Here is a 22,996-nt window from a genome sequence, read left to right on the forward strand (position 1 = left end):
ATTGTATGAAAAATACCAAGAGATGCCAAAACAGTCCAAAATATGTGCTGAAAAAACAAATGATTAATTAATGTCCAGTCAAACTTCAGGGGATGATATTCGACAGAGCTAAATAATGCCTAGATAATATGTAAATAATTGTTTTATGGACTGATCACAGCACAGCAACACAGTTTCGCTGACTCAGTGAAATATTTCTGGTGCATTGAGTAGTTTTTAAAAATAACAATTTATAGCTCAGGCTGCGGGCCCAGCTGACCATCGTAACATTTCTTACCTGTACCAAATAAAGCTGGGGGACTATTCACTTTAATACGAAAGAGGAAACACGTGCTGTAATGCGCCAAATGAAATCTAATGTGAAGTATCGCGATATGTGTGACGTCACCCGCGGTGGTACACGCGTCGTGGTTTCGACTAGAATCGGGAAACAACCTCCACCGACCTTCCTTTCATTCCCGTAATCCGTCTGCGTAGGGTGTGCTCCGGAGCTAGTCTCGGCACACATTTTATTATTATGAAACAAACCAAAAGCTAGAGAGCTCACGCAGACATATTTTTATAAGAAAAAAAAAAAAAAAAAAAAAAAAAAATCGGTGAAGCAGGATTTCATTTGCCAACCCAAGCAACGCGAAGAAGACGCTACCTTCGGAAAGAACGAAAGACGGAAACGAGAAGAAACGTTAGCAAGCCAAGCAGTTAGCCATTGTTGAAAGCGTGGGTGATTACCGTTAGTCAGTTATATTGTCAACCGCTTATTTCTCCCTTTAAGGGCTTTGTCATTTGAGTAAACGAGAACCTTTGCTTCGTTTACAACTGGTAATTAAGTTAACTAGCTGACTGAGGCGGAGTACATATTCAAAAGTGTGAAGTCTGCGACCTGCATCGGCTAGGCCACGCTCCGACATTTTGCTAATCAAGCTAACTAGCCCACGTTGCTAACTGGTTAGACAGCCAGAGTACGTGTCTGCGCTCAGCCTTTTTGAGAGACCGGGCAGAGGTATCTCTTTATACATCCACGAGGCATATATTGGCTGACTGTTGTCAACAATATATCGAGCTTTAATATAACTTCACAGTTTGTACTACTTGAGAGCACACGTCGTCCAACATGAATCCCAGCGCGCCTAGCTACCCGATGGCTTCCCTCTATGTGGGAGACCTGCACCCAGACGTTACCGAGGCCATGCTCTACGAGAAATTCAGCCCGGCCGGGCCCATCCTGTCCATCAGGGTGTGCAGAGACATGATCACCCGTCGGTCCCTCGGCTATGCCTATGTCAACTTCCAGCAGCCGGCTGATGGTAGGTTTGCTCTTAAGTTTTAATAGCAAGGACTGATTAAGTTAACGAGGGGATGTGGCACCATTTTTTTCTTCACGAACCACCATGCTATGTCCACGTTTCTCTGTTGCAATTAGCATAATTTGTATTTTAGTCAACACGACATCAGATTACGTAATCTTCTGAGCATGTGGTGCATCTGTCTTGTATTTAAATGTTTGTAGGAGCTATTGCAGTTGGTAGAACACCAACACGACATAGTAACCTAATGTCCTCTCATTTTGGGTCCTGTTTTCCAGCTGAGCGAGCCCTGGACACCATGAACTTCGATGTGATCAAAGGCAGGCCCCTCCGCATCATGTGGTCTCAGCGTGACCCCTCCTTGAGGAAGAGTGGAGTGGGTAACATCTTCATCAAGAACCTGGACAAGTCCATTGATAACAAAGCCCTCTACGACACCTTCTCTGCATTTGGAAACATCCTTTCCTGCAAGGTGGGCAGAGCCACATTCACTTTGTCGGCCTCAGTTTTTATTTGTGTTGTGCTTTACATACAGAACACTTGTTTGCATGACTAAAGACTGAAACTGATACTGATACTGTGTGTCTGGTGTGTGTTTTTAAATGCATGGTGTTTGGGATTGTCTTGACATGCTCAAATCTCCCCTTTCCAAGGTGGTTTGTGATGAAAATGGCTCAAAGGGTTACGGATTTGTGCACTTTGAGACCCACGAGGCTGCTGAGCGGGCCATTGAGAAAATGAATGGCATGTTGCTCAATGACAGAAAAGTGTAAGTGGGACTACAATTTCACTCGTTTATATATAGGTATTTTTTTGGAGTGTCGTGATTTTTTTCTAATCAAAGTCTGTGTTGAACTGCATCTTGTCCACGAACCCATCTTCAATAATGCCCAGTGTCCTTTCTGTTTGCATACAACCAAGTGAAGTAATAAAAAAAACAGAGCCAAGTTTTAAACAATTTACAGTGTTGGAAGCAGGGAACATTCAAATCCTTGCAAGTGTAGTTGTGAAATACTTTCAGTATTTTTAGTTCTTAGTTTTTTATGTAGTATACAATTCTTGTATTTTGTAATCCATTTAATTGTGAAATTGCACCAAGGAAGCGTGGTTTGAAGCAACCTGGTTCACTTTTACAAGTTGCATCCTTCCTGCAGTCCACACTGCTTACCATATTAACCTGGTGCCAATGCCTGTATAACACAGTTTGGTCTTTCATTGCATTTAACTCCAAATAAGTCTTCCGTAATACTTAATCATTTTCTTGCCCTCCTGGGGTAAGGTACTCTCAGTGCTTTACTTCTTGACTGGTTTAGGATCTAAACACACTGGCGGTATAAAATAGCCTTGTGTTTCCCACACTGCAACTAGTGGTGGATGACGGTAAAGTTCTTTTGGTAATCAATATTTAGTTGAAGGAGGCAAAAAAGAGAGTTTTTCCGCAATATGAGGGGTTTTGTTGACATTCCTGCAAAAGTTATTGGAATGTCATGCTAATTGAGTGGTAAGGCTATATCTTGTCTTTGTATGTTATGTATCATTTCATATTAATAATGTTTTACATCATTTGAAACAGATTTGTTGGGCGCTTTAAGTCTCGCAAAGAGAGGGAGGCTGAGCTTGGGGCACGTGCCAGAGAGTTTACCAACGTTTACATCAAGAACTTTGGGGAGGACATGGATGACGAGAAGCTAAGGGAGATGTTTAATAAATATGGTAAGACAATGATACTGGTTCAGAGAGTGGCATGTTTACAATTAAGTAGGTTGCCCATGGTCTGTTTTTAATATGTACTGATGAGCTGTTGTTTTGTTGTAGGACCTGCACTCAGCATCCGGGTAATGACTGACGAGAGTGGCAAATCAAAGGGATTTGGTTTTGTCAGCTTTGAGAGACACGAAGATGCACAAAAGGTTAGGATCACCTCGTTGTGCTTTTCTTAGGGGACATTGCCCCATAATATTAATCTTTTAACTATTAGAAAACGAAACATCTCACTGTACATCTGCCGATGGCTTTGACTCCATACAAATACATCTCTTTTCAGTCTGTTTCAATGGTCTATTGCTTATTTCATTGCAGGCTGTGGACGACATGAACGGCAAGGAACTTAATGGCAGACAGGTGTATGTGGGCCGCGCACAGAAGAAAGGGGAGCGGCAGAATGAGCTCAAGCGTAAATTTGAGCAGATGAAACAGGATCGGATGACCAGATACCAGGTTTGTTGGCCTTCCAATGCATTGTAGCAATGTCATTTGACACATGAAAGGGTTTTAGCTTGAACAGGGCCCATTCACAAATAAAAGTAAGATCATTGATAGTGTTAAGATACCATGGGGGGGGGGCTTTTGTATCTACCAAAAAGCCCTGTAGTTGAAATTATCATGAGCAGTGAAATTGGCGCAAAGGATAGAATTAAAGTAGCGTCAGCTTCACATTTTGCAGCCTTCAAAACCTAATTTTGACTAATTTATCATTGCATACAATTGGCTCTACAAGACTAAGCTGATTTGACTCATTCTTGATATATTACTTTGGTTGAAAAACATAACGATGTCAATGTCCATACAACAGGGTGTCAATCTGTATGTGAAAAACCTGGATGATGGCCTGGACGACGAGCGCCTACGTAAAGAATTCTCTCCATTCGGAACCATAACTAGCGCTAAGGTAAAGACTTCAGTACTTGATTTATTTTATTTAATGTTGCAATGTTTCATGTCTTGATTACAGATTTAGACATATCTTGATTTTAATGCAGTTTTATGGTGATTAACAAGATGTTCTTTAAAGAATACATTCTAATGAGTTTTTTCTCCCCTAGGTGATGATGGAGGGGGGCCGCAGCAAAGGCTTTGGCTTTGTGTGTTTCTCTTCCCCAGAGGAGGCAACAAAAGCCGTTACAGAAATGAACGGTCGCATTGTTGCCACAAAGCCACTGTATGTGGCCCTTGCCCAGCGTAAGGAGGAGCGTCAAGCCCATCTAACTAACCAGTACATGCAGAGGATGGCCACAGTTCGTGCTGTGCCCAACCCTGTCCTCAACCCATATCAGCCTGCCCCACCCTCAGGCTATTTCATGGCGGCTATACCTCAGGTGAGTCTCCCATCCCCTATGCATTGCCGCCTCACTACTTTAAATCATGCTGTGTATTCAAATGTACAGGTGTATGGTGTTACACTGGTGTAAACCACCTCTGTTAGTTGTGGGGAAATGTTTCAGTACCTTGGCTGTTAGAAATCATGTCATGATAAATCTTTTATCCTTGCCCGTCTCAGGCCCAGAACCGTGCTGCATACTACTCTGCCAACCAGCTGGCGCAGCTTCGCCCGAGCCCCCGTTGGGCCACTCAAGGAGTTCGTCCTCAACGTAAGTAGAAACAGTGACGCTGTTAGTGAATTTGTAACCAGCACCCTCTGTTAGCATTGAAAGGGCTGAGTTCTGCATATGTGAAAGTGGATCTCTAATGTTGTTTCCTCTTCCTTCAGACTTCCAAAACATGCCCAATGCTATGCGCCCTTCAGCTCCCAGGCCCCAGACCTTCAACACCATCCGTCCCACCACCACCCCCAACGCACAGGTCCCGCGCATGATGGCGTCCCAGCGCATGCGTAAGTGTTTCTCCTCTCAGAGTACAGAGTCTGCTATGTTTCCTTCTTGTGTCTCTAACTGTTAATCACTGACATAATTTTGACGAAGTGCCCTTCTCACCTTCCTCAGCCACCCAGGCTCTCGGCCAACGCCCTACCGGTGCGTCAGCCACTGCGGCCCCAGTGCGAGCCATGCCTCAGTACAAATACGCCGCCGGTGTGCGCAACCCCCAGCAGCACATGGCCTCCCAGCCACAGGTCCCCATGCAGCAGGTATGTATTGATTTGAATGTCATAGCCCCAGTTTAATGCACTAAAAAAAGGTACATGGTTTCATTCATTAACGCTGGTATCCCAAATTGATTTAAATATTTTAAACCATTGGAGTGTCGATAAGAAATGTGCTTTTTGACGAAACTAGCTTAAAAGCAAAGTTTGGACCATCTGCATTTACTGCCCACTGTGCTGGTTAAACATGGTCAATGTGCAGATGACAAGATGGGAGCTCTTTAGGCTTTTTATTGACCTTTTTATAACAAAAACAATCTCAAAACCATGTCATGACAAAATTTACAGTAACCAGGATATCAATATGCATGATTCGAGTCTAAATCAGTACAATCTTCACAAGACCAGAACTCACCTTTCTGTCATTCATTTATGAATATATAAATAGATTGTGATAATGATAAATTGTATAGTAGTTGTGGAGTTGGTCATTTATACAGTCTGAATTTGTTCCTAAACTCATTTTTTTTTCTTCCTCAGCCTGCTGTCCATGTCCAAGGACAAGAGCCACTGACTGCCTCCATGCTGGCTGCTGCTCCTCCTCAGGAACAGAAGCAAATGCTGGGTCAGTACACACACTGCTCAGAGATGTACAGGGAACTAAAACAGAACTGTTATTTTATTTTACACATTAAACTGGTTTCATGCATTTTAAAACACTTTGTTAATTCCTGTTCTTCTTCCTTCAGGTGAGCGTCTCTTCCCCCTGATCCAGAACATGCACCCCAGCCTCGCCGGCAAGATCACTGGTATGCTGCTGGAGATCGACAACTCTGAACTTCTGCACATGCTCGAGTCACCTGAGTCGCTTCGCTCAAAGGTCAGTTAGTGGCTAAGCTGTTAGAAAATTTGCTCCTTATTAATTGACATGAGAACATGGTTGCTAGAAGTTTCCTGAATGAGTACAATGGAAATGCTTTGTATGCAGCGGTTCATAAAGGGTTTTGTTGTTTCAGGTGGATGAAGCTGTTGCTGTGCTCCAGGCCCACCAGGCTAAGGAGGCTGCTCAGAAGTCCACCACCCCTGCTGGAGTTCCCAGCGTCTAAGGTGTGTGTGGGTACTTCCTCTTTGATATAGGTATCAAATAACACATAGATGCCATACATTTAAGCATTGCTGATCTGTTTTTATTTGTTTTACAGATTGAAACCTGCTTCACCGATGGGAAAAAGAGAAAAAAATATTAAACATTGAAAAACCTAAAACTCTGAAAACATCGCAAAATGATAAATTATTTCTTAAAAAAAGAAGAAAACAATTAATCTGCCAGGTCTAGAGATGTTAAAACTAGACCTTGATCATAAACAAAAATTTGTTTGAAAAAAAATAGCAAAATAGCAAAAAATCGAGATTATAAATTTGAATGCATTCCTCTGTTTTAAGTCATTTTACTGTGTCAATGCTCAGAATATCGACCATGTTCAGGAAGGTGATAGCTGAGCATTATGAAAGGTGATTTGTATTGTAAACTGCTGGCTGTAATAAAATTCTCATTCAAAATTCAGGTCTCTACTTAATTTCTAAGTGTTGTCCCTGTAAAATAATAGTTACTACACTGATATTGGCTGCAATTTCATGTTTTGAAAGACATCCTTTGTCAGATGAATTAAATTGAACTGTAGGGTTTTGGCAGATGTTTTACTGTTACAGATGTTTGCAGTCAAAGGTTTATGTTCATGCAGAGGTCACACTGTGTTCCATGTCCTCTACTACCATGCTGTTTAGTATGCCTGAAAGACATTTAATAGGTCACAATACCGGATGTTCTGCTTCATTCTACCACATTTTGCAGCATGCGTGCAAACATGCTTTCCTGGCTATTCTGACCCACAATCCTTGACACAGCAAATAATATGAGCAAGAGCATCAAAGTCTAATGTGCCATGCTATGAGGAAGTAGAAGTAGTGTCCCAATTGAATGCATACTACATGCAACAGTGCTTACTTTTTAAAGGCGTGGTATTCCATTTGGAATGCTGCAGCTTGTATTTCAACGTATAAAGTGCAGTACTGTTGTGATCCACCAGGTGTCCCTGTCATTCAGTGTTTAGCAGATGACAAGGTGTCCTTGAAATGTTGGTCTGTATCTGACCAAGTCAGTAATTTAGAGCATTGTTTTCTTTGAATACATGTGCTTTGGCTTACTGTACAGTGTACAGTAAGACATTGATGTGCTTTTGTCTTATTCAGTGCCTTCTGTGGGCAGATAATTGCCATGGTAAAATGGCTACATTGTGTAGCTCTGATCTATATGGATGATACAGATACTCAATATTCACACCAAGTAGGACAGCATGCATAAATAAGTGCCTGAGTAGCAGCAGCTCAGAATTCTAGATGCCTCTGACAACAACATAGACTGAGTGGATCAGCAATTTTTTATTTTATTTTATTTTTTATATTTTGTACCATCATCACTTGTAAATTATATTCACATTGCAAACAAAACCACACTCATCACATCTTCCCTCCTTCAAACAAAGAAGCCTTGTACATTGTCTGGGAGCTGACAAAGCGTGAATGTCTCCTCAATTCAAGTTCACCCAATCAGACTAGCAGTCTTGGCTACTTATACTATCTTGGTTTAAGTAGCCAAGCGATCTATATCGAATACTTATTTTTAATTTTAGTACGTACAGCAGCTGCTCTAACAAAGTATGCACTGTTGCATGAAGTGTGCATTCAATGCGGAAACACTACTTCATCATAACATTGCACCTTACTCGTTTATCCGCCGCTCAGAGGATTGTGGGTCAGAATAGCCAGAGAAGCATGATGGCTTTCAAACTGCAAAACGCGACTGGATGCAGCAGGATATCCTCGCATTTTTCTCATACAGCATTTGACATGTTATGTATCGGGACATACAACATATTTTCTGGCATACTAAATAGTGTGTTTGTATTGGTATTGGAACGCACAGAAAGGTTGAAATATGATAAAATCATTTGATACATCCTAATTAAATCATGGGAAGTTTACATTCAAAATTAGAAAGAAATGATACACATTGAACATCCAGGCAGCAATGCATGTGGGGATATTTGATTACAGACTATTAATTGTGTGCCTTCTCCCCAACAGCCATCCATATAAAATATTCAAATGATGTGACTTGTGTGTCTTAAATGAAATTGAGGGTAAAGTGAAAAAAACTGAAAGTGAAAAAAAAGAGATTAAGTAAAGCCAGAAGCAAATGTATTAACCAATACACTTTAAACATGGTGTCCTATTAGGGAAATAGAGGATTTGAATACTACATTTTTGGTAAATATGTTTTTTGCAATTGTACTGTTAACTATCATTTATTTGGTTTTTAAGATTAAGACAAATGTTCCTTAAGCTCAAAGGCTTGATATCACATGTTGCTTGTTTAAAAACTAAGTATGTCCATTTTTTTATTGTATAATAATTGAATAATTTATTTTATTGATCAATTATTTAAGTTGATTTTCCATAAACTTACATTTTTCATTGATAGTGGTTAATTAAGTCATTTAATAAGGCAGCACTCCAGAGAGTCAGTTGTTTAAATATTGTTATCTCATCATGTTAGTGTTGAAGTATCTCTGCTTAAGCAACAACTCAGGCTTATAGCCTGACAATTAGCCTGCCGCTGACCACAGCCAATATAAGTTGCCATAGTAACTGAGATTGAACTATGTTGAATTTGCTTTATGGAACCGACTGAGCTCAATGTGAGTCAGCCTAACTGACGTAAGCCTGGATCATTTGGTAAACTTGCTAGAGTAAAAGCATATTAATCTGTTTTCTTATCGTACTCATTTTTAAAAGGGACCTTCCACCATTTTTTATTCAGATAATGTGAAAACAGGAAGTAAACTGTTTAGACACAGGAGGGGAAGCTCTGGTTGGAGTCAGTCTCTGGAGGCCACGTTCTCCAACTGAGCTATTGAGAAACTCCCTTTTAGTTGGAATGTACTGTATGCTTTTATTAAATCTCCTATGCTTACTTTACCGACTTCACTGTGTTATTGGACCGACAACCCATTTATAATAACACCTCAGTGTCAAATTTTATAGGGGCTGCAGACTCTTCCAGCGTCTCCCTTGACACTCCAGCACAAACACTCCCAGGCTCACGATCAGCCCTAGTTTAAGCTGGAACATATTTCAAAACGGGCTCCGGTACAAGGCTGACCCCAAACCACTTTCTGTAGGGATTTCATAGGATTATCCAGCTTTGACTCTCATGACGTTTGTTCATATCTGTTTCTGGCTTACAAAGGGAGGATTTTGTGTAAAAATCGTTCATCTACAGTTTGATGGGTTCATGTAAACGACAATAGTGGCGGATTCCCCGTCTGTTTCCCGTGCTTTTAATTTTTTTATTTTAGGTGTGATACTGGATGGAGTTCTGTGTGGCCGGATTGTAAGGTCCTGGGTAGGTGTCAGATCTGGAGTTGTATACATACAGACTTTGGTAAATAACAAAATGCATGTGCACAAAAAAAAAAACCTAAGCTTACCACAGATTCCTGCTATCACATGATTTCCACAGTCGGTTTCAGGTCTGCTACTTGTGTTGGTCGGCTTTCCTCCCTAATTAGGCTGTAAGGGGTCCTTACTATGAGTAAACAGCGTTTCTAACATAGCCTATCTGTAAATTTGTGAGTGGCAGTAATAATCAGAGCTGTGGAATTCCACCAGCAGGTTTGTCACTTCCTCTTGTGTCCCTTTAAATGAATCATAAACACACAGAGAGCTATGGGGTAATCCTTTGTAGCTTGGATTAGGTGTGTCTGTCTGGAACTGCCCTGTCTGCCAGTCAACCAACAAAATCTTTCATGTACTATATGGATGTATGAAAATAAAAAAGGTTCTATTTTAAGGCTATACAAGTCATTTATGGGACATGAGGGAGCTTAGTTCTCAACTTAAATGTATATATTGCACTCTAGTGTACACCATATTTTCTGTAATGCATAAAACAATTCTTCATGTGCTGTGAATCAACTCAATTTGATCTCTCAGATTTATGAATACAATTTCTTAAGGGAATTTATGCATCCATGAAGTGTTAGAAGCCCCCAAGCTTGAAGATGAAATCAAGCCCTATATGCCTTTGAGCTGTACTTATTTTACTAAATGTCAAAGATTTGGTTTATTAAGTAACACAATGTATACCTAAAAGACAATAAACATAAGACAGCTGTAGAAAAACTAGCAGCTGGTTGGTTTAAGTGTTTTGGAAGAGTAGAGTAGTGATAATCTTAATTTTTGGTGGTTATACTAAATTGGTTTATTATTATTATTGTTGTTGTTATTATTATTATTATTATTATTTGATTACATTTATTACCATCATTAATATTTAGAACACTCTAAAATATAATGATTATTATAATTATCATAATAATTGTAAATACATATCAGCTCTTGTAAAAATGCTACAGAAGCCATAAGTGTGGTGCTGAACCTACTGGAGAGAGGCCTTTGAAACTTTGGTCCAAATCTCGCGATGCGATTTGAATTTCTCAGCTAGAACGAGAACGGTAAACAACAGAGGGAGCTCTGTAGAGCTGTTGTCGGTCGGAACGGAACGGATAGGTGGGACCGAAGACAGAGGAAAAGAAGTGCTAGTAGCAGTGGGGAAGTATTTCACGGCACCGCACCGGGGCCACCGATTGATTCACTGGAAACCGTTTTTGGAAGGCAGCCCGTTTCCTTTCGTCTCCGGTACTGTCTGCGGAACAAGTGTCACCAGCAACAGACGGTATGTTCTCATCGTTTCTAGCTAACCTTGCTAGCCAGCTGCTAACGCTCGCTGTATGTGGGGACTGTTCACGTTAGGTAGCTGGCTGGCTTTCTGGTAATGGCAAGCTGAGACCAACCGGACATTTCTAGTGGCTCATAGCTGTATTTTGTTAACGTCTCGTGCCCTATATGTCTGTCTGGACACGAGTAGCAGCTGGTGATCGTGTGTAAGGTGACGTAAACTGACATTAAACACACTGAACTAACGTTATCTGGCTAACCTTGCTATCAATCCAACGTCAGTGAGAAGAGACACGTACAGAAAACCAACGCAAACTGTAGGCATTGTCATTACTTTTTCAAAATGAAATCTCCAAATGCTGATTAGCAAAGTTGCTTGACTTGACTAGTCCGTTGAAGACGATGGGTCGTTTTTAACCAACGTGAAGTGTGGCACCACCGTGTAACTTGGGCTGCAGGACTGGGGAAAGTTGTGATTTTGAATCAGGGGTTTGGTTATGTTGTGTCTGTCAATTGGTTAACTGAAATGTAAAACAGGGATCTGTGTTAGTTTTGACAAATGTCTCAGATGTGTAGCTAGGTGTGACTGATGCTTCACAATCTTTTTGTGCTGAACTGGTGGGAGTTTGCTTTGCACCTTTTATACTTGATGGGGGGGATGTTACAGCCTTTGGTGCGTCTGTTTAATACCTGCCAAGATAAAGATGGAGACCACCACTCAGTTCAGATACAGAAAAGCAGACACAATGCAAATATGGATGAGCAGGATTTGAAGCCATGAAGACTTGACATGTTACTTGCAGTAAAAATATGAATCAATAGCGGATATTTTAAACAGGAAAAGAACTAGCATGGTCCATGATGCTGATAATCAACCTTATCAGCATCATGATGTATCTTATATAAAGGACTTGGATATTTGTATGCTTGGGTCTAGCGCATGAAGCTGCAGTTCTTGTGTCTCTACTCAGCCCTTCCCTAAATCTGGAAGTAAAGGTAGATGAAGTGATTACTGTACAGCTGAGTGGAAATCTCCAGCTGACACACAGTGTAGTCGATCCGCTTGACTTATCATCCTTGGCTTAAAAAGACTGAGCACTTGATCCATATGTTTCTGTCTACTTTGCATTTGCCCCGTCATTGTCGTTTGCTGAATTATGCAGCCACAAGCTGTCATCCTCTGGGTTCTCTTCTTTGTGGGAACCTGAGCTCAGTCCAGATACGGTTGGGCTACATGGAGAACTGAGCCTGAATAAAAACATAGTGCACAACTCTCATTTTCATGTAGTCAAGGATGTAAAGTTGAGCTGTTTTTTTTTTTTTTTTAAACGATCTGATGCCTTATATACACCTGTCTATTCTATAGAAATATATTCTACACATTTTGAGTGTTGGGGCTATATAGCTGACAACGTTGTCATAATTATATTTTCATATTCCAAAACAAAATTTATGAGAATAATTGAGTTTTAAATTGATTGCTATAATGTAAATAAATCAAGAAAATGTTTTTATTTTATTTATTTGATAGTTTTTTGCCCACAGTTTTGCATTTTATTAGTGATATATTTGCAGAATAAATAAAAACCAAACTGGGAAAAATCCAAACTTTTAGAAGTGGTTGCCAGGCTGGCAACTTGGTCTCAGCTTTTGGTTTGCTGAAACTGAAAATATGGTTACCATTTTAAGTCGCCTATTATATTTTGAGTAATTAAGATACTTTGCGGTTTTACATCAGCTTAATAATGAAAATGTATCAAATGAGAACAGAAGCTTTCTTATAGGAGCTGAATATTATTTTGATGTTTTGTGTTTTATCGGAACACAAACTAGCTCAAAGATGCCGGGACAAATTTCCCTTTTTTGTTTTTCATTCAGTTTCATCCGTGCTTTGTCAGTTGATTCCATTTGCTCATTGGTCCGTGTTCTTGATTAGTCAAACTATTCCTCCATAGTCAGGCAACTTAATTTACTTTTCCGTTGTCTCTAAAAAAGATGCTAAAGCACAGGAGTTAACGAAAATCCAGTGTCGTCTGCTGTCCATTCTGACTGTAACAGCAATATTTAAATATCACTATTGCAACAAATATTATAAAACATTTTTCCATTCCCTGTCCCTATTTTTTTTTATATATTAAGAAGTGGTTTCCACAGATGGCAACCAAAGGTCATGGATTTTATTTTTTTATTTTTTTCTCAAAATGGTTACCGTTGGCAACCTGGCATCAGTTACTGTTGAGCCTTGCCAAAGATAGTTTTCACTGTTAAAAAACTAGTTGCAATACAGCAACAACTAGGTCCACAAGAGTGGGTTGTCCTTCCTACAGAGCATTTGTGGTTCGATCCCCGGCTTGACTAGTCCATGTCGATGTGTCCTTGGTCAAGACACTTAACCCCAAATTTCTCCTGTAGGCTGTGCCTGCGGTATATGAATGGGTATGAGTGGTTAGAAAGTCATGATGGGCAGGTGAAAACTTGAATGGTAGCCCCTATCATCAGTGTGTGAATGGGTGAATGACATGTAGTGTTAAAGCACTTTGAGTAGTCGGAAGACTAAATAAGTGCCATTTACCATTGCCATTTACAATAATCTATAATTATTTCATCTTGATTGTTTTACTGGCATTTTATTATGATTTTCTATTCTATCCACATGACATATATTGCACGTGCGTCCGTCCAGGTAGAGGGGATTCCTCACCAATTGCTCTTCTCAGGTTTCTTCTCAGGGGGAGTTTTTCCTTATTCGAATCAAGGGTCTTATTTATGATACCGGGCTATATAATACAATTGTCTTGACTATCATTCAGCACTACAGATTTCTAATGGAGACTCCTCACCACGGTGACTAGGCCACATTTGTTGTGTTTTTTTATGAGTGCTGGAGAGCTGCCTCCAGAGTAATCAGTGTTTGGGTGTCAGAGGCCTCCCATGGCTTAGCAGCACGTTGTCCAGACCTGAGTGTTCTGCCAAAGAAAGGTCATTAGCCCAGCGTGATGACCTGGCCTGTGTGCTCTGTGTGTTTTGTCAGGGCTAAGGTAAACACAGCTGCAGGGCTAGGTGGCGTCGGACCGGTCACATCAGGGTGCTGTCATTGATTAGGACGTGCACCTCGGATTATCAGGCATCTATCTCATTGTGCTCTACGGTAGGAACCAAAATATTAGCTGCGGGGAGACTGATGACTGGCTAGTTAGCTTGTCCTTCTCTGGAGCAGCGAGGAGGGAGATGGAGGGACCATTGGACCCATAGTCTGTATATAAGAAGTGGACATAGTCATTGGGACTTCACCAATTGGTTTGTGGACTACCGTTATGAAGCCTTGAGATTGTAAATTTCAGCGTTGTCATCCTGAATTACGTCCGTCGCCATTTTGGTTTTTTTGGGCAGTAAGCCCCGCCCTAAAGCATACCCTGCTTTATGGTCTATTTTACCCTAAAAGGATCATAATTTACTTAATGAACATCATGCTGTATTGTAGAGGAATTGAAACTAGAGATTGATACCATAAACTCATGTTTACTGAGGGAATAAATCAAGTTAGATGCAGGGCCTTTTGTTCTAGACTTCCATACAATCAGACTTCTTTTCTGCAACCAGAGAAGTCGCCCCATGATGGTCAGAATAAAAGAATGCAAGTTTTAAGATATTCTGCATCGGCTTCCCTCGCGGAACCTGAGTTGCCACCGGCCCGCTGTTCCGCTTATTTTCTGTAACCAGTGTAGCATTTAAGCATGGTGGAATTAGCCAGCCAGCTAACTAGCCGGCTCTCAGCCCTCCAGGCTTTGACGCGACACTGGTTACAGAAAATCAGCGGAACAGAAACAGTGTTTGGATGAATGTGCAGGTGTTATTATAAGGCGTTTCAAACACTGCAGATTCCCCACTAATGTCAAGGGGTTAGTAAATAAGTCAATCTCCAGCTCAGATGTTTTTTCTGATTTCCAGAAAAAAGATTTCTGATTTTTGTTGTTTTTTCTTTCCTTATCATGTTCAAAACTTTCAAACGTGTCTCATGCTGAAGTGGAAAGAAAATGTAATTTGTTCACATGACCTCAAAAGGTGTTCAATGTGTATATCAGGCCAGCAAGCAACCATAACTGCATTCTATTCAAGAAGATGTTGCAAATAAAAGGCAGGGGTGAAGATGAGTGAGATGTCTTTAAAAAAAAAAAAGAAGATGCATAAAACATTGTCACCAGAGATATTCAGGGGTTGGGTGCAGCCGTATTAGTGGTACAGCAAAATCTCTGCCAGTTGGCAAATCTCTATCGACTGGTATCGATCTTTATCTTACCAGTGGGCTATAAATCAAACCCTCCCAGTTTACCAGTCCGTTCCTTTCTATTTCACACCCTCTCCCCTAGCTTTTAGCTCTCTCAGCTGAGCTAAAATGCCAGGATGCTTACCTCATTTCCTCCCCACTTGAGTGGGGGGGGGGGGGCAGCTGGAGACTGTACTGGCTTTGTTGGGGTTGGAAACTTTTTTTTTTCTGTTCTTCTCCCTGTTGGCTAGCCTTGCCTCTCTTTGTGCAGTCGACAATGCTTTCCCTGTTCACGCTGCTGTTGTGGTTCTGGTTTGCACCGTTTTCAATCCTTTGCATCTTGCAGGGTCAGATTCAAAACACAATGCATGACCAATATGCTTGTATTTCTCCTCTGCTTGAAGCACCGCATACTATGTTTAATCTTTACACACAGTTTGTAAAACCAGTCATTTAGATAAAGCCGCTGACCACGTACCCTCCCAGTTTTTCAGCTTGTTCCACACTCTGGTGAAACGGGAGGGAGGCTGTTTGACTTTCATCCCACATCAGTCAGTAGCCGCTCGGCTCGCCTGCCAGCAGGTTGGCTCTGTGTCCGTTCATGATGCAGTGGGAAGCCTCGCTAATGCAGTGACTGTCCCCAGCCCCAGAGCATCCCAGGAATGTGCATAGAGGCAGCATTAAATAGGAGACAGAGAGGCCAGGAATGCAGTCGGACCGATACCGACCGGCTGAAAACACCGGCTCAGCTGCTGCATTTTTTCACTGTCCACAGCTGTCTGCGTGCCCGTCTCCTTCATAGCCTGCCATCACTGTTGTCTCCCTGTCTCTGTACCTGTCCACCTACTTGTCCTTCTTTGAACCTATTATGTCTCTGCTTGTCCCTTGGTGTATCTTTCATCTCATGTTTGTTAAGTTAAGACTAAAAGGTGGAGTTAAAACACGTGCGTGCGTGCGTGCGTGCGTGCGTGCGTGCGTGTTTGTGTCACGTTGTAGATGACGTTGCGGCAGTTCACACGCCGCTGATATGACGATCAGCTAAGAATCCTACCTATACTGAGGGGGTAAAAGAAAAAAAACTGAATTGAGAACATTACCCAGTACTAAAAGCGAGTCGAGCAGTAACGTGCAGTTGAAAAGCGGCACTGGTAGAAGAGAATCTAATTATGTACTGAGTGGAATGCAGGCATTCATCTGCACTGCTGAGTCACCCAGGGTGGTCCTCTCCTTGTTGTTAGGCTACGGAAAGGTGCTGATTTCCCTAGGAAAAGACAAGGCCTGGATATGGAGAGGTTTGCCCTTTTGTAATTTCCTATTCGTTTAGAGTCGGCCTGACCAGCCTCATGTTTAACCAGCGTGTCAACATGGTTGGGAAAGAATTCAGTGGGAACTTAAAAAGGTCCTTACTCATTGTTTGGTTAGTTGGTTTGTTTCAAGTGTACAAGTCTGTGTTGCAAAGTCATTGTGAAAGATGTCCATTTATGTTGAGGACACCACTCTAGTCTTTCCGACTTTTTCACACACTACAAAACATCTTTTGTTTTTATCAGATGGATGTAGTTTATGACTTAAACTAGATGCATGTAAACACTAAGGATGGGTTTAAATGGTACAACATATTCATTTCACACAATACAATATGCAGAACTAAAGATACAGGGAAGTAGGTAGGGTGAGTAGATTTTAAATCTCCCCACTACTTGGGCAAAACAGTTAAAACATCCGGTTTTCATTGAGTGCATCAGACCACATTTTACCATAATGACTTGCATAGACATAATGAGAAAATGAGTCCAGTTTTCAAATGGCAATACGCCAGGCACAGTTTATCCTGCAGTTGCATCACAGTCATCAAAATATTAAACCTGAAATGAAAAACATTTTGTTTACCATGTTAAATAGTTGGATCAGTAACTTGGATCACACTTAAAGTTGCTTGAGGCTAAATCCTTTTTATTTGACCGTATGCTGAATATTGTTCATGTATTTATTTCAGGGAAAAACAATAAATCCCTGCTAGAGGAAAATCAGGGTTGTAGCATTTTAGAGTTTAGTGTTCTGTGGTTCACAGCTTGTGTTTAGTGAGCGTTGTACTCTCCCCGGCTGCAGCAGGTCAGCAGTGGATCTGTTCTCTCTCTTTGGAATGCCAAATGAACTCTGTCCCCAAGGAAAGCTCTGGCTCGTCTACCAGCTCTCACCTTTTGTCTGCTTTCTCAGTTCGTTGTTCTCCTGCATGCACACATAAATTCTCGAGGCACTATTATTTACATTTTTTCTGTTATGCTCATTTGTACCGTACTATAAGGTCTTTACATACAAATACGCAATACAAAAATGTAGAATGCTCGCCGCATCTACATCTTTTATTGTGGAGGGTAATAACAGAAGGAGTGGATCTGGTACGACCGCTTTTTGTTGAACGAGTTATAAAATTTGCCTTCCTAGTTTGGACTATGGAGCAGTATAGCGCCTCTGTGTGCCTTGCTGCATATGCTTTATTAGAAACAAGCTTTGCCATAAAATGTAACCCTGAGCAATTTAAAGTAGCCCAGAATGGACAAACCAGAGAGGCCCTTTGACAATCTTTTTGACAGAGGACTACTCAATCTCCAACCTCACTACTAGATGCCAGTAAACCCTACACACTGCCCCTTTAAGTAGATCTTCATAGCTAGTAAAATAGCCTTTTATAAAAAAATGAAGTTGTGTGTATTGTGAATACAGGTTACATTTGACTGAGGTTAAAGTTAACTGAGGGCTTTCTACACAGCCATTGTAGAAATAGATAGGCCAGTTTTGATTATTGAGCTGCTGTGCTGGCTTGACTTTATTTTCATCTTAATATTTTCCTTTTCAGTGTTTATAATGCACTCAAATTAACCAATTTACTGCAAGAAGGTGCAGTATTGTAGTATTTTGAATGAGTGCAGCCAAAGAGAGCGCTTCATCCTGTCTGCTCGACTTCGCTGTGTAGTGCCTATAATGCTCCCTCCAGCTCTGGGTCAAATCTACACACAGACCCGCAGCTCTTTATGCATAATGCGGAAAGAGAGCAGAGGAGAAAGACCAACACGGCGATGTTACCTGGTCGTTACATTTTTGATAGAGTCCCGAAACTCAACTGACTAACCTGGATCCAGCAAAATGTATTTATTTATGCATAGAGACTTGTTTACTTTATTCAAGATTGTTTGTTTGATGTTCTCAACTCAAAGATAGGTTTATTTGTTTATTACCGAAATATAAGTTAGAGTGATTGCTGTATGTTTTAGTGCCATTTAAAGAGTTTTAAGCATATTTTGATGATTATCATTAATCCCAATTACTTGGCCAGGCTAATAGAGACATGAAATCGTCATATCATCCCATGCCTACGTCAAAATCTGGTGCAGGCAGAACACATGGTGTGCAGATTGATGCACGTAATGTTGATCCAAAGTTCACAGGCGTTAGTTCTGCCCGAAAACTGAAAACCTTTTAGTTGTACGCTGAAAACCTAAAACAGTGAAATTTTATCATCTGGTGTCAGGCTGATCCCTGCAGAGGTACAAATAAATAGATGGATTTCAGAGCCTTGATCCCAGCGTCAATATTGCTCAAATCTGTCGAAACATTTACATCCCAAATTGATTCCAAGCCTTCTTTTCTCTGGACTTCCTCTTTCCAGCAAAGTGTGTGTTTGTAATCCTTAAAAGTATGTTATTTTGTCCTTCGCTCACAGCATCATTAGTGAGCCAATACAAAAGTGACAAAGCATAATCTCTTGTTTAAGAGGTCGGGGGAATGTTAAGTTATCCAGAGTGCTCTATTTTCTCTCCTTTGTCTTTCTGTTCACTTTTCTTTTTTCCCATTTCTCCTTTAGACATGTCACTTGATCGAGGAGGGGAAATGCACTGTGTGGAAAGCTGCCAAATCACAGGAAAATGTCCCGGGGGAGCTAGCAATCCTTCACAGTTTCCATTTGCCTCTCCCTCCATCCTTATTCATCTCTACAAATAGTTTTTTGCAGTATTTTATATGTCTTACTCTCTCTCATTTTTTCCTGTTTATCCTGATCTTATCTTTTCCTTCATTTCTCTTCGTTCCCCCCCTCTCTCTCTCTCTCTCTCTCTCTCTCTCTCTGCCCTCACTACTTTCTGCCTCTCTTTCTGCCTCTCTTAGCTCTCCCTCCCCCTGTTCCAGGGCACACCAGGCAGATTTGGATCGGGTTAATGTACTTAAACTACCCACTCGATGAGAAAAGCCTTTACCGCTGACCACAGCCCGCAGCCAATGAGCTGACATAGGTGTTTCATTTTGTGAGCAGGACCTGGCCAGGGCCTTCAGATGAGCCAGCCGGCCCAGTCTACCTGCATCATCAGTCCATTCACCACACACAGCTATCTGCTCAGCAGCGATAAGCCCGCACCGTCACGCCATGGTTTATTTAGATACGGCTGCAGCCTTGTAACAGACATCAAGGTCATGACGGAGCACCTGACCCGCATGAATCTTTTCATGGTAGCCTTTCACACTATTGTTTACTACACAATGCACCCCTATATCTCACTCGCAGTACAATACACTCGACAGCCCTGCTGGTTGATGAATGCACAACATCACGAGGTGTCTTAAACCTGCATTCTCTCTAATGTCCATCAGGGGGCGACTCCTCTGGTTGTATAGAAGTCTATGATAAAATAACCCTACTTCTCTCTTGATTTATTCCCTCAGTAAACATGAGTTTATGGTCTTAATCTCTAGTTTCAAGTCTTATAGAAATAGACCATAAAGCAGTGTATGCTTTAGGGCGGGGCTACTGTGATTGACAGGTAGCAGAGGCGCTAGCAGAGGTGTATTCAGTGTTCCTACTACACTCCTCCGCTGTCCAGATATGGGCACTTCCATTTACTTGTTTCCAAAAAATAAACAAGATGGTGTAGGCCAAAATGCCGGCAGTCCACAAACCACCGGTTGACGTCACAACGAGTACGTCTACCTTTTATATACTGACTGTGGTTAAACATTACAGCCATGAAAAAGACAACTTGTGTGTGACTGAGATAGAGATAAGAGGGGAGATTGTGCGGAGAAGGAGCAGCATGAGCAGAGTAGAGCACTGCTGGTAGTGTCAGTGGTGTGGTTGCATCTGTAGAGGTGCTTCGCTCAGTGCTGTTTTTGATCTTTTTGGTTCAGGGGAGCAGACTGTTGAGGTTGTTTTACTGCAACTGCCGTAAGTGCTTATAAAGTATGCACATTTACAGAAGGCGTGAGAGAGCATGCTCTGCAGGCCCCAGCTCGTGGTGGTAGATTATGGGTGTGTGTGTCCCTTGGCACCACTCTGTGTGCGTTTCCCACCCCAGCATGGTTCATTGCCAAGGTGTAACCAAAGACACCGATAAACACACATATTCAGGCTTGGACACCCAGTGAGCAAGATGGATTCTTCAGTAGCAACACTCTAACTGAAAATAACAAACAGTCATTCTCCACCTCTCTCATCACCACTCCCAAAAAAACACGCAGCACAGATGTAGAATAATAGGAGGACAGTCAGTGAAGGTCAAACTGTGGGAAAAACCAATGTTTTACCCTCAACAACCACCCCACAGTGGTGCTCCTGTCAAGTTTATACAGTTGTTTCTGTCCTGGATGTAGATTATCTTGACTCTGAAACACAGTTTTACGTGGCTTTGATGGTTTGTAGAGATTGTAGCCTCTTCTGAAACCAATCCGTACTTTATGTCTGCGATGCTCAAGCTTCGACCGTGTATTCTTTTATGGTTGTCCGATTTATTTATTTATTATATTTTTTTACACATAGGCTATGCATTACCCCAAATAACCCAGGAAATTAGGAAAAGTAATCCACCATTATTCATTACGCATTAACATTAATTATCAAAGCGTCTGCTAAATGACTGTAATGTAATGTAATCATGAGATGGGAATGATAATTATGAGTTGCTTAAAGATGCAACTGCAGTGGGTTCACACACACACACACACACACACACACACACACACACACACACACGAGCACACACACGAGCACACACACACGAGCACACAACCGGCCACAAGAGAATAAAACTTTTTCCAGCAGCTGTGTGTCAGACTGAAAGCTGTTTCACTTGCTGTTTCACTTACTGACTGCCTTACTTACTGACTGACTGAGTGAAGGGCGAGAGGCGACCGGCGCTCGTGAAGAGAAGGAGGTTGTCCTTTGACACAGTCTCTCTCTCCCTCTTTGTCTCTTTTCTTTTGTGTGTGTTTGTGTGTGTGTTGGCTCACATGGATTTCCCCAGAAACAAAAAACAATCACCCTCTTCCATCCAGCTACAATTCTCAAAGTAAATCTCAAGAAGTGGGCTGTTAAGGAGACTAAAATACTTTGCTCATTTCAGAATTAACAATTTCAAAGCCAGGCTTTTATTTCTCTACAATTGAACTTCTATGTCCATCTGACCTGTAGCCATTCTGCATGTAATGACTAGCCTATGGTTTCTTGGAAAGCCTGATCAATCTAAAAGAGGGCAGACGATCAAATTACAGCAGCAACAAAAAGTAAACTGTCAAGATGACAGAGAATTCCCAGAATGCTCAGTTGAATATCGTTCTTTGTGAGTTGACGCATCACAGATGAGGAAGTGGCGAGCGATGCAGTCAGTCATATCTGTTGTACAACTCTAGAATAACCTGCTACTGTATATGATTTTTCTTTTCCTCTGGGGCACATTTTTAACTAGCTGATGATGCAAAACAAGCGTGCATTATGTTGGAATGTAACAGACCTGGTTTGGGCTGTAGCTTCTTTTGTCTCAACGGTTGTGCTCTATTTTAGTTTACAGTCTTCGGCGCTTTGTTTCTCTCACCCTCTCAAATGTGTGAAATTCTCAAGTGATCAAGAGATGCTTATCGTTTTGCGTGTCAATGTCTAGTCACACAAACACGCTCAAACACACAAATAAGTTTCTTGTTTTGTCATACAGGAAATTGTGAAATTGTCAGATCTTACCAGCAAAGCTCTGTCGAAATTCAGATTGCATGATCACGTCTTTGTAGTAGATCTTTAAGGAATCCAACATATGAATCTAGTTACTGTGAATTGTTCCTTGAATTCACTGCTGTTTTGAGCCATGTTTTTTCTTCAACAGTGCTCTGGCCCTGTAGGGTTAGATGATATTATGTTAATGTATATTTACAATAGATTTGTTAGACCGTTCCCCTTGACATTTAATATGTTGGCTTAATATCGTGGCTTGGCTAATGTCCCTTTAAATGTTCTCATGTCACAAAATGAAATTGGTGTTTGCTGTACAGTTTTTGCTGTCTGAAATGCTGCTGCATCAGAAACCGGTCTACCGAGGCAAAGCCTTTTCCCGCTCGGCCGTTCATTATCTCACACTTCCTCCTGTTTGCCGCTATCAGCAGACTACGGCCCGGGCCGTGTCACTGCAGATCTCACAGACACATCAGAGCGCTGTCTTCTCTGCTTCAATACCGTCTAAGGTTGTCAACCTTTTGTCCTCTCTCTCCTCAGCTCTGCAGACTCTCACGCCGATCGGCTACACAAAAACCTGCACTCTGCCAGCTGTGATATTGACTCAGCAAAATAGAAAGATCCAGTGAACACATAGGAACACTGCAGTGTTTATTGAATAAGCATTGGAGTATCAGAAGGAGGGGGTGGGGCAGAGGTGTAGACTTTCTTTGGTTATGAAGCCCAATGTTACTTTAAAATTAGTGTATGAAGTGCACTATATTCTTTACTAGCAGTGACAAACTGAGCAGCGTACCCATTGGAGTGGGTCCAATGTTGGTTGAATGTGC

At 41.4% G+C, this 22,996-nt stretch overlaps 2 protein-coding genes across 2 annotated transcripts in view; both read left to right on the forward strand.

The window, feature by feature from the left end:
• Positions 1 to 393: 393 nt before the first annotated feature.
• LOC129109466 (polyadenylate-binding protein 1A) lies at positions 394 to 6,681 on the forward strand. The gene is made up of 15 exons (XM_054621539.1): positions 394 to 1,304; positions 1,583 to 1,776; positions 1,958 to 2,073; positions 2,878 to 3,017; positions 3,120 to 3,214; positions 3,384 to 3,521; positions 3,877 to 3,972; positions 4,127 to 4,399; positions 4,582 to 4,672; positions 4,792 to 4,914; positions 5,024 to 5,166; positions 5,662 to 5,746; positions 5,871 to 6,001; positions 6,138 to 6,228; positions 6,324 to 6,681. The coding sequence occupies exons 1-14, from the start codon at positions 1,112 to 1,114 to the stop codon at positions 6,225 to 6,227; spliced, it is 1,908 nt and encodes a 635-aa protein (XP_054477514.1). The 5' UTR covers positions 394 to 1,111; the 3' UTR covers position 6,228; positions 6,324 to 6,681.
• Positions 6,682 to 10,703: 4,022 nt separating this feature from the next.
• Positions 10,704 to 22,996, forward strand: part of LOC129109687 (E3 ubiquitin-protein ligase RNF19A-like) — a 28,418-nt gene continuing 16,125 nt past the window's right edge. The window contains 1 exon segment of the mRNA XM_054621804.1: positions 10,704 to 10,918. The gene's annotated coding sequence lies outside the window, so the exon portion shown is untranslated.

The sequence above is a fragment of the Anoplopoma fimbria genome, chromosome 20, assembly GCF_027596085.1.
Source record: "Anoplopoma fimbria isolate UVic2021 breed Golden Eagle Sablefish chromosome 20, Afim_UVic_2022, whole genome shotgun sequence".
NCBI classification, from domain to species: Eukaryota; Metazoa; Chordata; class Actinopteri; order Perciformes; family Anoplopomatidae; genus Anoplopoma; species Anoplopoma fimbria.